Raw genomic sequence first — 17,812 nt, 5'->3', positions numbered from 1 at the left:
TGCGTACGTAACTGCATTATGGCGAAATACTTTTTTAAAATCTTTTGGTATTAAACTCATATCTAGAATCGCTATGTAAATATTAGTTTACACAAAATTGATGACTTTAAAGACACTACCCATTCATGACATTTCTGAAACTGTTTCAGAACTGATACATATCTGGTCGAATCATTGATTTACAATCTAGAAGAATCTTTTAATTTATTTAGGTTATCTCGATTACAAAAGATTGCATTTACTAAAAAATTGCTTACTGATTCACTAAAGTATTTATTCAGTCTTTGAAAAGTATTATATCATGAAATTAGTTAATCTGTCTCAATTTGGTTCTAAAATAAATAAAACACAACTTCATAATTTGTTACAAAAATGACATTTAAAACCTGGTGAATCCCTGAGTATTTAACTGCAATGTGAGAAACAGTCAGTCATTCTGTTGATGATTCATTCATTCTTAATTATGTAATTAATGGAATACCTGATCCAAGCAGTAACAAAATTATTTTCTCAGAGTGCAAAATTATTTCCAAATTTAAAGAGAAATTAAAAATTTATGAGATGATTAGAGCTCAAGATACAATGCCTAAGGGTTATTCAAGTACCAATACAACAAAATAAAGCATTCACTATACTTAATAAGAGTAAAGAACCGAGGTGCGGAAGCATAGGTCACAAATTGAACTCATGTTATAATGATAGTAAAGTATTTTAATGTTTTAAATATAACTTATCAAACTGTGAAACTTTAACAAAACTGTGAATTGTTCCAAAACATCTTCTAAAAATATCCCAGATTCCACAACTGTAACTCCAATTGCTCAGATTTGTCAGAAAGAAATGCATAAAGCTGTTAATTTACAAATCAACTCTTTAACAGATATTGCAAATGCAAGTAACGTCAATTTGAGAAGATGTACATAAGAAGATAGGTTTCCCTGAACTTAAACTGCAAATCTGCAGTTAACAAGATTTGGCAATAGTAAAATTAAACCCATAGGAAAATTTGAAGGTTAATTCAAAATTGATGGTTTTGTTATCGCAGAAAACAAAATTTTTTAACAATTGTCAATGATACAGATATTATAAGGTAAGGATAATTTCATTGTATATGAAAAGGAAATGAAATAAAAAAAACTGCACCCAGAAAACCATTTTACATACATTCTTAATATTTATAATGATTAGGATATTGATTTAAATCACATCAAAGACAGGGTACACTGAGATGAAATACTGCAATTAGTAATGAATTATTAGCCAAAAAAAATCTTTCCTGAAGAAGATAAACTTCCGGTTCATTGTGTGCCACTACAGAAGCAGGTAGCTGTGTGATACTTCTTCCACTCATACTGGCTTAATCTTCTCTTACGAGTCTCCAAATAGCATGTTTTACATTTGCGTCTTTTTGGAGGTACGGGTGGCTGAACACAATTTTCAAGTTGTTCTTGGCTGGGAGCATCTCTCTTTAATTTTTGTTGTAAGCGTACTCTGGTATCCCAATTTACATCAGACTTCTTTGAGCAAGTCGTCCAAAACAGTTGTTTTAAGAACAATGTTCTTATAAGAGCAGTGTACCCATTACCTACATGCATGATCTGAGAATTGATTGAAGCAATGTTTAACATTGTAAAAAGATTACAATGGGCCACCATTTTACATTCTGAGACACATTATACAAATCGCACATTTTATCTAAAATATCTACTCCTAACTTGGTTTCATTGTAGAAAATGATTATTTCTGGTTTCCGTTTTTCGCCAGTAGAAAGATCAATAGCTTGGTCATCATACAATGATGATACAAGAAGAATTTTTTTTTTTTTTTTTTTTCTTGGAGCGTAGGACACCAAAACATTACCATCACTACTGAAACCAAAATTACTGAAGTGTTGGGGTCTGCTTTTGGTTAGCAACGAATTCTTTTGGTAACTCTGTTTGGCTTTTTCTGATCATGCCAACATACGATAGTTTTTTTATGTTTCAGTTCATTCAGAAGATTCACCTGTGTAAACCAATTGTTGCCTGTTATTTTTCTTGCAGTACCAAACAAAGGATCTACTAATCTTTTCATCACATCAGGTGCTTTGTTGCTTACACAGAAAAGTTCTTCCTTTTGTTTATCGCATAAATTTCCATATTGAAAGAATAGAACATTTTAGCATTTACAGCAGAAAACATTTTGATTACATATTTACTTGGTATAGATGGGTTGTATTGTCTAAAAGGACACTTACCACAGAAAGCAGGCAACATTTAATCTACCGTGAGATTTTCATCAATGCAGCAGCTCTCTTGGCAGTTTTTTACAGATTTTTCAAACATATTTTGTACTGAGGTGAGCCAATCCAGTTCTTTTCTGGATGGAAAAGAACATCAAATCAAAACGGAGACACTGCATAAGAAACTTTAATCTTTTGATACTCATAACAAGGCTAAACTTTGCAATGCCATCATCATCTGTCCCATAGTTCCTCGAGGGATAGTTTATTTGCCTTATAAACACCAGCTAAGTAGAGTAATCCAACGAATGCTCTTATTTCAACCAAACCTGTATGTTTCACTTCCTGTTCTCTGAGAAATAATCCTCTGATGATATCGATATACTGATTGGTATGCTTCACTACATCATTCAGAATATCATCTGTAAACATGAAATTCCAACATTCAACAGGAGTTTTCGTGGACTTTGATGCTCCAATAACTCCAGGTAAATGAGTAATGATTTATGACATCCCTGAACCTGCATTGCTGGGTATTCTTATACCACTTTGCGACTTGATCTTTTCCCAAATAAAAGTTAGTATTTTCTTCAATATTGTCTTCTTCACTTCCCTCTTGTTCTGTCTCAAATCAATCTTTATGTACACCATCTTCTGAATCACTATCACATTCGACACCAAAATATTCATCTTTGACATCCTCATTGTCTTCATCTGAAATAAACTCCATTAAATGGTGAATTTCTTCATGGTCTTAAGGGTTTTTCAAATCAAACATTTTGTTTTTTAACATTTCAAAGCCAAAATCAAACAAAATTTATAATGCTTTTATGAAAATGTCTTTGTCAAATTTTGTTATAAGCAATATTTTAAATTATTAAAACATTTTACAATTCATGACATGATCGGGTGCAACGGGCTTCAAAATCCAGAGCCCAAAATCATACTAAATTTTGTAGATGATCATAAAATATTTACGAAACTCTTATTTAAAAAAAGGCGATACAGTATTAAAAAATAACAGAAAACTTGTCAGTTTGCAACATAATTGAGCACAATGAGCCTATTAGATCATTTCATCAGTCAACTGGAAATGAAGAGATATATTCACCTACTGACCTTACGACTGCCAGTGGCACTAGATGAGGGGAAGCTAACAGGATGGAGAAGGAGTGATGACGTTTGTAGGTGGCAGGGCAAACAAAAGCATTCAAGGTGTGCCTAGCAGATGAAATGTGCTTGATGGAGTGTTAAGTACAAGGTGTCTGAAATGCTACCAGATTAGAACCATCATTTACTTCCAGTTTGGTTGAAAAAAGTCAGTTATAGAATGTCACTAAATCATCTGTGCAGCTTTAGATCATCTGTACAGCTTGCATCATATGACACTGTGAAGGTTTGGTACCAAAGCTTAAAAACAAGGACTATGACATTCAAGAAGCAGAGCAGTTTCACTGGCCTACTGATGTTAATGAAGCCCGCTCGCGAGAACTTCTGGAAGAACATCAGTATGCAACCACTTGAGAGCTTGCTAAGGAGTTGGACATTAGTCGTGCTATGCATCACATTAACATGGAACACCAGTTCAATTGCTGGGTGCCGCATGATCTGATTCAAGCAGATAAGGACAAAGGTGTTCAGGCCTGCATTGATTTGCTTGAATATCAATGCAACGAAAAAATTCTGGACCGGATCATCACTTGGGATGAAAAGTGGATTTACTTCAACAACACAGACCGAAAAGGGTGTCGGTCTGCGCCCGGTGAGCACGTCAGCCGCATTGCAAAGAACAATTTTACTAACAAAAAGGTCATGCTTTGTATCTGGTGGGATTGCCGTGTACTATCCATAAAGACTATCTGAAAAAAAGGTAAAACACTCAACAGTAAGGTGTATAGTGAGATGCTACTCGATGTTGATTCTTCTATCCAGGAAAAACACCATACCGAGTTCCGACGCAAAAAGGTAATGTTCCTGCATGACCATATGCATCTTCATTCACCAGCTGGACTCTGTACGGACTTGAGTGGGATCTTTTGCCACACATACCATATAGCTCTGGCAAGGCTCCTTCAGACTCCTACCTTTTTTCACCTGCAGCTATATCTTGTGATGCTATCTTCCATTCTGTGCAAGATGTCCAAAATGAGGTTGATCTGTTTTTGGACTCATGACCACCAAGTTTCTGGGCAAAAGGTTTTGAAAAACTACCAAAACATTGGCAAAAAATCTTACATTTGGGTAGTGATTACCACCTGCACTAAAGGCACTTTTTCACATTTTTTTCTTTTTTCCTAATTTTATTAAGAAAGTTTTTTGGTGGAAATCTTTCATTACAACAAGTATATCCTTCTTGTCAAAGCAAAGCAGTGCTTAACTTTCCATAGCCTAACTGTGTAAAAGATAGTCAACGTTATTAAAGTTTAACACTAGAAATTCCATAAATTTCATCCCCGTAGAAAGTCTGCCGGAGTCATTTCGACTCCAGTGGGATTTATAAGATAAACAAATAAACAAGAACACAAAAAAGAGTATATTATTCAATTAAAACATTTAAATCTGTAACTGAGAACAATAGATACAAATATTAATTTTAAAAAAAGGGTAATTAAATTTACAATTCAATACCTTTTTTTAAAATGAAAAAAAAAGGGGCATGCTTTTCACAAAATTCATACACTTACAATCTTTTTAAACTAAAATTCAGGAATGCAGTTTTTGCATGTATAATCTAGCTTGCCATGACATTTTCCACACACCATTTTATTGCATGAAATACAGATATTAGTAGTCGTATTACCATCACACAATTTTATTTTACATTTCCTCTACTTTGCGACTGACATCTCTGGTGGGTCTGCTCTGCTTGCATTTATTTTTGGTTTATTAGTTTTGACACATTTCATCAGCGAACATCTAGATGTCTTGTAATTAGTTTTTTAAACGTCTGTCTTGTAATTAGTTTTTTAGTAATTTAAAAAAAAATAATAATCCAAGCATTTATAGCAGCTAAATCTAATATATTGTAAGAAGTATGAACAAGCCATCTTCTAGAAGGTGCTTTTACAGTGTACTTTCTAACCATCTGATCAATAACATTGACACGGCACTTGGTTGCATTATAAAAACTAATTGTTTCTGGAGTTTTCATTGTTACTTATATAGACAGATGTATGAAGGGTACTTAAAATCATTACATTTTTCTCTCTCTTTTCTTGATATACTATAAGAGTAGCACTTGTTTCATCATGTTTCAAATTTTTAGATTCATAGAGTGCCTCTCTGGAATCTTTCATGGACTTCGGGATTTCTCTTCTTGCCCTGCTGACAGTTCCTATCAAGCTTGTTCCCTTCTTTTGCAATTCTTCAGTTAAATGAAGTGATGTAAAAAAACTATCAACTGTGACATTTAGACCTTTGTTTAGAAAAGGTTTTATCGGTCTCATAACAATGCAGTCAGATAATCTTTGATCAGATGGCCGATCTTCATTTTTTCCTGGATAAGGGAAAGCATTGAGGAGGTATTTTGCTTTCACATCAGCAAGCCAAAACTTTTGTCCATATTTATCAGATTTTGATGATATAAATTAAGTAAACAAGCATCATGTTTTGCTAGGAAACAGTTGTTCGTCTATTGCTATATTTTCACCGGTTTGAAGTAAAAAATGTAAGCAGTGAAAGCTTCAGTATTACCTGACGCATAATCTGAAATTTCCTTCTTCTCACCACCATCAGAATCTGATGAATAGTCATTTACACATTCAAAATAAACTATTTCAAAATCCTTGTCTTTTTCAATGTCTGATAGTTCACTCCCTTCAGATTCATTATCTCACGTAAAAGTACGTAGCAACCAAATAACTGCAAAAGGAGTCATCCCAGGAAGTAAGCCAGCTGGATATGCAGGTGCAAAGAACTGACCATTTTTTCAACTTAGGAGTGGAAAGAGGAATGCCACAATAACTAATATACCACTCTTTCAAAAAGAAAGTACAATACAAGATCATGACTCCTAAACAGAAAGGAAATGATAAAACTGCAGCTTTTTTTCCACAGAGTCGATACGACTCCATTGGGCGTTCTAGGGATATAAGCCCATAAATATTTTTTAAATTAAGTTAAATATTTCTGATTTTCTCGAGTCATAGACATCAATAATTCATTAAAAGTCATGAAAAGAAAACCACTGAAATGAAAAGTTAAGAAAGATATGGGTATTTATTTAACGTGCAGAGTCAAATTCATACCTAATTATTCATTAATTGCAAAACTGATTTTTTGAAGAAAGATTTTAAATTTAAATTAAAAAATAAAGTACTTTATGCTTTTAATGAACTGAAATGCATTTTGGCATTGTTTAGTGTATTTATAATACGAAAGCAGAAACTGAAATATATACCAATGCTAATGCTGCGGTTACGGTGCAGTTCTGCTATAGAAATCTTTAACTGATAATCATATGTGTCCAGTTTATTATATGAGTAAGAAGATGATGGATACTGAATGTAAATATTCGAGCTAGAAATTAGAAGTCAAAGCAGTCGTAAAAGCTCTAAAAAAAATGTAAGGTACATGTATTAGGCATCCTATTTAAAATTGTGACAGATTGTAAATGCATTGAAACAAACTAAGAGCAAGAAAGACCTTTGTATTAAAATATCAAGATGGGCAATAATGTTACAAGATTATGGTTACCCAAATAAACACAGATCTGGTACCTGTATGAAACATGTTAATAGAAACTCTACATATATGGATATTAAAGATGGTGTAACATTCACAATAATTCAAGCTCATTGATGAAAATATAAAAACTATAAATGAAGTTTTGAAGCTGTATGAAAATTACTGCTTACAAAATGGAGAATGAAAATGATGCTGCCAACAATGAATTAGTGCACACAGAAACTCAAGAAAATACTCCATACTCAGATTCAAAGACTATCTGAGGAAAACTTTCTTCACTTTTCTGAGGAAGAGTCAGTTGCTAAAAATGATGAATCAAATGCTAACTCTACTTAAAAAAAAAAAAAAAAAAAAAAAAAAAAAAAAAAACAGTAACATCCACTGGAACAAACAAGTAAAAGAAACTACTGAAAATGTGAAAACTGCAGTCTGCTGAAGAAAAGGAAAAGGCTGAAAAGCAGAAGTCTACTGGAAAATTTGATGACAAAGATACTGATACAGAAATCAAAGATGGAACAAAAGAAACTAAAGAAGTTGAGAAAAAGCAAGTAGAAAAGCAGACATGGAATATCCAAGAAGAATATTGAAAGACTTTGATGGCGCAACCCCGTTTTGAGGACTCCCGATTCAGACTTTCCCTCAGCTTGATAGATTTCTCCTGATTTGATTAAAAGACTATTATTCTAAAGCAGAGTTTCTTAAACTGTGGGTTGCGACTCCCATGGGGGTTGTGAGACCTGCAGCAGGGGGGTCACCAAAATTTTTAGCAGGTTTGGTATTTCTTTAACTTATTATAATAATTTTACAATAACAAACTATTTTTACATAATGTATTTGAAAATAGATAAAGATAAGACAATACAGATAAAGAAAAAACAAAAACGTTTTAATGCATTCTTTTTATAACATAAACATTCATTTTACTTGCTTTGCACGTGACGCTGTCACTTCGTCTGTTACTTATTTAAAATTTTTACTTTGTTCTAAGTCTTAAAATTAGAAATTAAAGTTAATGACCTAGAAGTGCAATAGTATATTACAGTACAAGTGAAAAAATTGACAGTTTCACTCATGCGCGTGTCGGATTTGCGCAATCCTTATGGGGTCTCACAAAATTTTCATAAATATTATGGGGTCCTGGGGTCGCGAAAGAAAATCTCAGAGATATTGTGATTGAAAAAAGTTTAAGAATCCCTGTTCTAAAGACATGAACTGTTTTTAGCAGAATGAAATGTATTAAAGATGGCTTAAGGAAGATGATGTTTAAGATGACACATCCAGATGACATTTAAGAAGATACGATGTTTAAGAAGTCGTATGAATGAAGACTAATTCAGTCGGACTCATCCAGGCAATATTGAAGAAGATATTTCATGGTGATGACATCCTGAGACAACCACAACAATGAGACTCCACAATGATGACGATTGAGGGAAAACGCAGTGAAACTTAAAATTCTTTTCTCTCTCTCTTTTTTAACATGTATTTCGTTTTACAAATCTCTAGAGATGATCATCACTTTTCCAACATGCGAGGATACATGCCATTAAGACAGACGAGCATATGTGAGGCATTATACTTCACAACCAACAGATGGTACTGTTTCGTGAGGGAGAAAACACAGATGAGGTAGTAATCACAATATAAGACATATAAAGATGCATACGACATATAAAGATGTGTATGCATGTCAACTGGACTAGTGTGTGTAATGACCCCTTGTAAGTTTCATTACTTTATGCTCTCAGACTTCAATGTAAGAGAAGTTCCACACATTGTAATTAGATTGCACAATAAATATTAATTGCAATTATACTATACAATTCTTTTGTAATTATAATTACAATGTCATTAAACTATCACAATTATAATTACTGCATAATTGTAATTATACTGTAATTATAATCATGTTACTGCAATTATACTGTAATCGAAGATCTGAAAGGAAAACCATTATTTCCATTTTTTTTAAAAATTGAAATAGCAATGCCATTTAGTGAGCAACAGAAATAGCTTTTATTTTATGAACCACTTCAAGAGAAAAAGTATTCATATCCACAATTGTAACCAAGGAAAGATTTTGTAAACTGGGAAAAAATATTTTTTTTTGTTCACACAACACACTTATCATGTTCGTTCTTGTCTCTTGAAAGGTTGACTTGTTGATTTCTACATCAGGTCTTCAATATTGCTTGAACATGGAAACTAAAAATTCCAGTGCAGGCTCTGCTTCAATGGCTGAATTTTCTGCCAAGAGGAGGAAACACAGGTAGAATCTGAGACGTTATGGAAGTTTTAAGAGCAACCATACATTAATTAGGACCTTTTTTCAATATTTTTCTTTGATTTGTGATTATGGAAAACAAATTCTCCTAATTTAAGTTAACTTGAGAATTATAATACCCAAAATCACCATCTTCTCAGTCTTATAACACTTTTGCTTGTGATTCACCAACAGTTTCATCAGATAAATGAGGAATCTTCTTATACTGCCTCTTACTGAGCCCATTATTTCCAAGATGGGCAATGTAATGATGTGCAAGTTTGTTTAAATACCTTTGCTTCTTTCCCCAGAATTACAGACAAAGGGTTAAAAACTTAACAGAAGCTTTGATAGTTCATGGAAAAGCATCGGTAGACCAGAGGAAAATATACAAACTGAAAACATGCAATTCCCGAGAAAACAATTTCTAAATAATCAAGTTCATCAGCTTCCTCATGGGGAAATCGGCTCCACCTGCTGGAAAAGCTATACATCAAAATTACTCAACATTTACGAAATGAATAATCCAAACAATCCAGTCTCATATGATAAATTCAGAGATATTTAACATCTGATTCAGTTAACCAAAAAAGGGCACTTACAGTCTTGTGATACATCAAAAAGAGAGATTGATATGCTTGCCAAAAAATTAGAAAAAACTTGCTGTAGGGCCAGAAAAATCAAAACTAATCTAAGACCTGAAAATTAAATGATGAAAAAAAGAGCTTCATATCAGGAAAATTATGATAGGGAAAGAAGCTTTTTGTTCCCAAGACTAACAGAAGAAACTGGGGGAAAAAGAATTTTAGTCAACTTGAAAAAAAAAAAAAAAAAAAAAAAAAATGTGTAAGAGGATCACTTGTGTCCTTTTATATATATATATATATATATATATATATATAATGTTGTATGAACTTAAATCCATTTAGTGCGAATACAAGTTATTATTACTTGCGCAATTGCTGCAAAGTTAGTTAATAATAATTTATTTCCTAAACAGTATTGATAAATTGATTATATTATCTCCTAAGTTTAATTAAAGTAGAATTATTTTAAAAGTGTGCTTCCATACTGGTAAGTTATATTTTGAAAGATGTTTTGAAGTAATTTGAAAGCAAAATGTTAATAATGTTTTAACGGGGACTGGAGTTAAATCATCACGAAGAATAATATTACAATTGTAAAAGGAAAAATTAAAACATGTAATTATTGTCATTGATCGGGCAATTAAATTCTAATTACATTGCAATTGTAATATATTGTAATTAGATTATTTTCAATTAAATAGTCTAATTACAATTTCATGCTCCAATTGCAATGTAATTATAACATTATATAATTATTATTATTAATTGTAATTGCAATTACATTTTGCGAAACTCTGGCAAAAGAAAAAAAAAAAAATATATACATAAGTATAATAAATAGCCAAAGTACTATATTTCAGACTCAACTTTGCCAGTGTGTAACAGAAGCAAGGCAAAATTTAGTGGAACAACATATCTTTAGTTGTCAATCTCATATATCAGAAATAGTATATGACAGAGGCTAGATAAGCTTTATGATGACAGCTGGGAATTTCAAGGCTTTCAGATGTTGCAAATAAATGGTGAAGCTTTTAAATTAATGAAATTTTTGAAGTGGAGAAATGGTAGTAAATAAAGATGATGTAACAGAAGTTTTTCATTATAATAACAATACCTATTGATCATTAACTAGCAAATGGCGAAATGTGTAGTGCACTATCACTACCGAAAATATCACTATCATTACCGATAGTGACAAAGTGACAGAGAAATTGTTGAGGATAAAAAAAATTCTATTAACAATTCAATGGGAATTAAACTGAATAAAATAGAAAATTTTTGACATTTACAGAACTTGAACAACTGGAACTTTGAAAGACAAAATTTTGTCTATTCACAGAATTAAAAAAAAAAGTATTAGCACAAAAAAAAAAAAAAAAAAATCAACTTAAAACAAATTAAATGAAATAAATACTTAATATAGCAAACAAATAAATACTTCTGCTGCCCAGATGGTATAGTGTTTAGGAAACCGACTGCGATACCAAACGGCCCATAATCTAATTCCAGAGAAAGCAGTTGTTGTCACTGTTAGTTGGAACTTCATAGCAGGCAAAGGTGGCCCACCTATTAAGTGCCTCCATAATAAAGTGACCACCACTTCTAGTCTTAGTTGTGGTCAAGCTGAAGTCGGCTGATGGCGCGCCGTTGGGGAAAAAAATATCCTGATAAATCCCAAATCTGGAATTGGCCAAAATCGCAAGTCTGAAACTTTGACTTTTCACTGTACATATATGAAAAGTTTCAGGAATAATAATAAAAAAATATGGGAAATATATTGTTGATCATACTGGTGAGAGTATAGTAAAACAATCGTGATAGCTGGCACTTGTATAGCATGTATAGTACTTGTCTGTATTTGTTTAATAGTATAAAGTCAAAATATTTACATAAATAGAATAGAATTAAAAAATTGATATGATTAAGTAAAAACAATTTTTTACTATTGCGCTAAAATAAAATACATTAAAAAAAAGCTTTTTTTAATGCAAAGAAATATTTTTCATTATAAAAGCAATTAAAAAAGAAAGGTGAAATTTACTGTTTTAAAGGATCTGCTTCAAATGTTGAACCAGTAGGTAATTGCAAGTACAGGTACAATTTCTCCACATCAGATAAAGCCCTAATTTCATTCTAGAAAAAGAAAAAAAAAAAATGTTATTGCTGAAAGCACACTGAAGATAACATGAAAGAAAAAATACAGATACAATGAAACATTGATTAAAGAACTTAATTTGATTCTGAAAAATAGTTTATCATCCGGAATATTCACAAATCAAAACAACTTTCCCCAAATGCAATTAATATAAAACAAATTAATCCCAAATGATTGTTTAGAGTACTTTGTGTTTGGCAAAACTAAGTTAATTAATTGAATTTAACATACACACAACATAAACATATACAATACTAAACGTATAAAATTTTATCGCATCTCTAGGAAGGACAATTCACGCTAAGTAGAAAATGGTGAAACCAAAGGTGCAAAATGTGACTGTTTTGAAATGGAAATCCTATTTCACAAAAATTCATGTAGCTGCTATCTTTCTGGTACATTTTTCTTTGTCTTTTCTCTATGGCGGATGGCGTTCGTACCCGAGGACAAATATCCAGAACCAACCGCTTGCGGGAGGAGACCTGGTGTTTGATCTTAGGAGCGGACGGCGGCACCTGACCCTTAGGATGAATATCCGGAACTGGCCGCTTGCAGTAGGAAACCTGGTGTTCATCTGAGGGGCAGGGTTTAAGGGAATGGAGACTAGGAAACTAGCTCTTGTCTCCCTCAGTTCAGCACCAGCCTCCTTGTGGCACCCGGTGGAAACTATGTCAGCTAAGGCTTTGGCTGGCGTAGGCTAACGATGCCGGAAAACCAATCCCTTACGATCGACTGGTAGGCATTTCTGGAACCAACCATTTAATGGAAGGAGACCCGGGGTTCTTCCAGACTGCTGACTAGATAGCTTCAGTTCTTTGGGTATATAATCAGTCTTCACAGTGAGTAGAACCATCGATTATTCAGTGGTAGGTTCAAGCTTGGCAGGGACCGTACTGGTACTGTCACGTCTGTGACACTGAGACATTGCATGTAGATATTAAGGGCTGTCTGGGGGCGTAGGCCCCCAGTCAAGGCTCGACAATGGATGATGGCGAAAAGTAAAGTCCCCGTGAATGGATTAGAGAGAGTGGTGCTCCTCCGGAGAGTTGCTGAACGCTAGATATTACGAGTGTTGGAATTTTAATAGTGGCAACTATTTATTTACAAGGAATACAAAAGTGATTCATATCACCATGTTTTACAGTCCTTCAATATAGTCGCCAGCATTGTGTACAACCCGTTTCCAACGATGTGGAAGTTGCAGAATACCTGTAGCAGCGCCTGTTTTGTTGATAGTTTGAATGGACCGATCTACTGCCGCAAGAATCTCAGGAGCAGTTTGGAAGCGAGTGCCACAAAGTGGTTCTTCATCTTAGGAATTAAGTCATAGTCACAACGGCTTAGATCTGGGGAGTATGGTGGATGGTAAAGCACTTCCCAGCCCCATCGCTTGAACAAATTAGTTACAGCTTGCGCTGCGTGCGGCCGAGCATTGTCATGCAAAATGAGAGGAGCGTTCTGCAGAAAGTGTCGCCGTTTTTTTCTCAAAGCTGGTCGGAGATTGTGCTCCAAAAATGAGCAGTAATACTGTGCAGTGATAATCTACTGTGGGGAAACAGTATGCGTTAGGATGACACTATCACAATCGTACACGAGAATCACCATAACTTTCACATTGCTGGGGTTCTGATGAAATTTCAAACGTCGTGGTGACCTGTGATGACGGCATTCATTTGATTGGCATTTCAGTTCTGGCTGGTACGATCGGGCCCAAGTCTCATCCAGCGTAATGATACAGTGTAAAGAAGCATCTCCTTCGCACTCATAGTGCTCCAGGTGGGTTCGGGCAGCATCGTATCGTAGCCATTTTTGCATTTCCGTCAATTGATGTGGAACCCATCGTGAAGCAATTTTCCTCATGGACAAGTGTTCCTTCAGAATGTGCAGCACAGTCGTATGCGCTAATCCTGTTTGTCCGGCCAGCTGACGAATCGTTTGGCGGCGATCACTGTCCATTAGTGCAGCAACAGCTTGCCCGTCTGCATCACTGACACTCAGATGACCTGGCCGCAGCATGTCTGCCATGTTTTGCCCTTGATGACACTGTCGTGCTGTACGACCTCTGGCACATTCAATTTTTATCCAACATCGTTGTTCTTGTTTTGAAAACATCCTGACAACACTTACTTTAGACCGCGAGCTAATACAAGGATCCGTTCTTCGCGTCACTCCGCATGCGCGTGACGTAGGCAGGACGAGTCTTTTTGCTGAGAGGTAAGGTAGGTATGTAGTTTATGTGTGGTATAAGCGATATTCTTTGGTTTTGTTGCGTAGCATTTTTTCAGCTGTGTTGCCACTATTAAAGTTCCAACTCTCGTATTATAACTATATAAGGTGGCCAAAACGGCTTCTAGATAATGGATCCACTTTTGGTAAACTGGCTTTTCTCCATCTCTTTACATTACTTGAAAAAATCGCTGAGCCTTTGTCCTATTAAAAAATTTCTTCATTGTGATTTGTTTCTGTTTATATTTTAAAATGCTCCTAAAGCCAGACATGGCATTGTCGTTGCAAATATTTACGCCTTACTACTGCTTTACCAGGGTGATAATGTTCCATGAACCTTTACACTTTACCCAAATTTTGCAGATCAAATAACTCTTTCCTTCTGCCTTCTTCTTCAGCAGACATTTCCACCATTCCACTAGCTGCATAATGGCGTATGATTTGTTGCAGGCTTACTTGTTTGTATCTCAAGACATCATTTTTTATTCAACACACTGTTTGTCAGCAAAATTTTTTTTATCAACAGATATGTCAATGATATAAGGCATTCATGGAACAAGGTTCTATCGTATTTCAAGATTGATGATTGAAAATTAACTTCAGTAACTAATCTATAATCTTTGTCATTGTTAATACATATGCAGATTGAATAACTACTCTAGAACAAAATTTCTAAAATTCAAAATGCATTGATGAATTTATGAAAAAAAAGGAGGCAATAAACTTTCTGCTAAATGAAAAGAAAGTATAATCTGACGTAAATGAAATAAAGCAATATAAAAGTAATAGTACCTTCTGTTTATCTGCAAACCCCACACACATACTGAAACATTGCAAAAAAAGCATTAACCCCTTAACTGCCATGGGCGTATTTACACGCCTTGCTCAGCCGATGCGTTAACTACCCCGAGCATATATGTACATCCTTCCAAAAAATTATCACTTGCTTTCTGCTGCTACCAGTAAAATCATTCGCAAAGCTTTTGAATGCAACACCACAATGACCTTGACAAAGTATACGAAGGAGTATACTATTTCAGAGAAGAGGGGGAGGAATTGGAGAAGGAGGTGTTTCTGAAATGGTGAAAGTAATGGCTGTGCTGTATTTGCTTGTTTCTTATTTGTGTAAAACTTTTGTATCTTCCATTTTCGTTTACTGTTTGTAGTAGATGCCAGGAATAAAGACAGACATAACGAATGTTACAAACCCACTTATCTTTTTTGAATTATTTTTTGATGAATTGCCCATGCTTCATATTGTTACTGAAGCTAACCGTTTACAAACTAGTATACAAACCAACATCCTGTAAAAGAAAAACCAAGAACAAAATCATGGCATCCAACTAATTCAGAAGAAATATATGTTTTCTTAGGTAAACTAATTTTACAAGGTATAACACTGAAACCTGATATTACACTTTACAGGTCTAAAAATAAATTAATTGAAATTCCATTTTTGGAGGATCCTTTTTATTATACAAACATTGTTTTCATTATACTTTTACTCTAAAAATTAAATTTTGTACTTTCACTTTTCTTTTATTCTTTATTTTGTGAAAGTAAACAGTTTTTAGAAAGCAAAACTTGCACTTATTTTCCTCCAATACATCACATAACTATGTGTGCTTGTGTGAGAAACGGCGGCACTGGGGAATGAATCTTGTACGTTTTTTGTGGAAGTTAAGGGGTTAATAAAGTAATACACCAAGTCATTAGCAATTCCAGTCAAATTTCATTTCACATTGAGTATACTTAATTTTGTTGTCACTGATCATAATGGGACTGTGGAGTTTGCAATTTGATGCAATAAAAAAAGAAGTTCATTTCTCATTCTATCCGATAACAAACAGCTTACAAATTACTTATGAATTCTATGAAGTTGTATTTCTATGCATTCTATGAAGTTGTACTTCTAAAACGACTAAATATCATGGAAACAGAAGGTAAGTATTGAAAGCAAAGAAATAGAATGTTGGTCAGAAATTGGTTTGAAGATAAACAGCTATATTTCGTTTACTACAACCATTCATTTTACTTTTTTCTATCAGACAAAGGAATGTACGTCAGTGATATTCAATGAAGAAGTCCTGGAATTATCCCCAAATAAAACTATCAATCGGTGTAATCACATCCAAGAAGTGTAAGCATCTTTTGTGGAAATAAAAGAAGAGTCCCAATAATTTGTTCCTCATGCTATTAAACTCATCTAGGAAAAACATTTATTCAATTATGCAAAAATTAAGCCTGAATAAAAATCACTAAATTTAAATGATATAAACTATTATATAATTCTTGTACAATTAAATTTGATTAAGTACAAAATTCTGAACTTTACTTCATTTCTGGATGATAACTTGAAACCAATGCCTCTAAATTAAAATCTTTCTTACAAGGATATTTTTTAGATTTATTTGAAAATATAAGATGTCTAATAATTTACAGCAAAATTTGTATTTGAACCCTTAATATTACAAAGATATCTTAAATAACTCTGATTATTCAAAGACAGGCTCTTGTTTTTTCAGGAGATAGAGACCAGTTATTACTTAACTGACATTCTTTCTCCTATTGGAAGTATATAAAATTTAAATATCATGTATTTTTACTAAAAGATACTAGTAATAATCTGTGACAAAGTAAACAAAGTTTATTTTAAATACTGCATTTCTTATGCCAAACACTGTCCTATACTCCTACTGTTCAATTCCACCAGAATATGTCAGTGATAGAAATATTTAAATAAGTTAAGAATTTAAGAAAATGAGAGCTGGACTACCAGTAGGCCTTAGATTTCACCGTGCTTTACCCAAAACAAGCAGTATATTTTCAGATTTGATAAGTTTCTCTTAGCTGTTAAATACTAAATATTAATTCATGCAATTTACAGAGCTAAAATACTACAGTAGAAATCAACTTGTGAATAGCACATAATTTAAATTTATGTACTGTCTATTATGCCTGCAAAAAGCAAAAGTAAATTTATGTTTGGTTTGCTCTGTACTTCAATTTGAAATAAATTTTAGTTGCTTTTATTCCATTCCTGTGTTTATTCAATATTCTGAAAGTGCAGTAAAAACTGGCACAAAAAATCATTTTTTAAGCTTAAAGGTTAGACTAATGTATTGTCAGTAAAAAGAATTCAATCTTATATTCTTGTTTGATACCTTTCTTAAACTAAAAACATCTGTCTCTGACCAACCATTCAAGACATACTTAATCATAAATTCTTAATAAAACATCCTCACACATCATTTATGAACGTGCGCAAGAACTATATAACATATTCTCTACACATATTAAATGCTATAAGGTAAACCTTCAAAATTCATAAAACATGATAAAATGAATCAAATAAATGGATTACATACAATGAAAGTACATGCTCTGGTTATATATGCAGTTTTGAAAGGATTGAACATGAAAACAGATCAAGCAAAAAGTATACAATGTTTATATTTTTCTTATGCACAATATATTTTCTTATATACTCTTGGATATTTTCTTATTGACTGCTACTTTAAAAGGCCCCTTCATGATCGTAATGACATTCCCTTTATTTACTATCATAACATCAGGATAATTTGGCAAATAACATGACTCATACCTTCTGCAGCACTCATAACTGTGGTCAGAAGAAGGAAATGGCCTTGAAGTGCCTATTCTAAAGTAAGAGA

At 33.4% G+C, this 17,812-nt stretch overlaps 1 protein-coding gene across 1 annotated transcript in view; it reads right to left on the bottom strand.

Annotated features, from left to right (window-relative positions):
• The window catches only part of LOC118184144 (uncharacterized), a 79,494-nt gene that overhangs the window by 52,116 nt on the left and 9,566 nt on the right, over positions 1-17,812 (bottom strand). Inside the window, exon 3 of the mRNA XM_085815943.1 lies at positions 11,799-11,890. Coding sequence (XP_085672069.1) covers positions 11,799-11,890 — 92 coding nt within the window. The remainder of the gene's footprint in view (positions 1-11,798; positions 11,891-17,812) is intronic.

The sequence above is a fragment of the Stegodyphus dumicola genome, chromosome 4 (assembly GCF_044657685.1).
Source record: "Stegodyphus dumicola isolate Sdum_Otavi_A_Nest chromosome 4, ASM4465768v1".
Classification (NCBI taxonomy): Eukaryota; Metazoa; Arthropoda; class Arachnida; order Araneae; family Eresidae; genus Stegodyphus; species Stegodyphus dumicola.
This window is presented reverse-complemented; position numbering and strand designations above follow the sequence as displayed.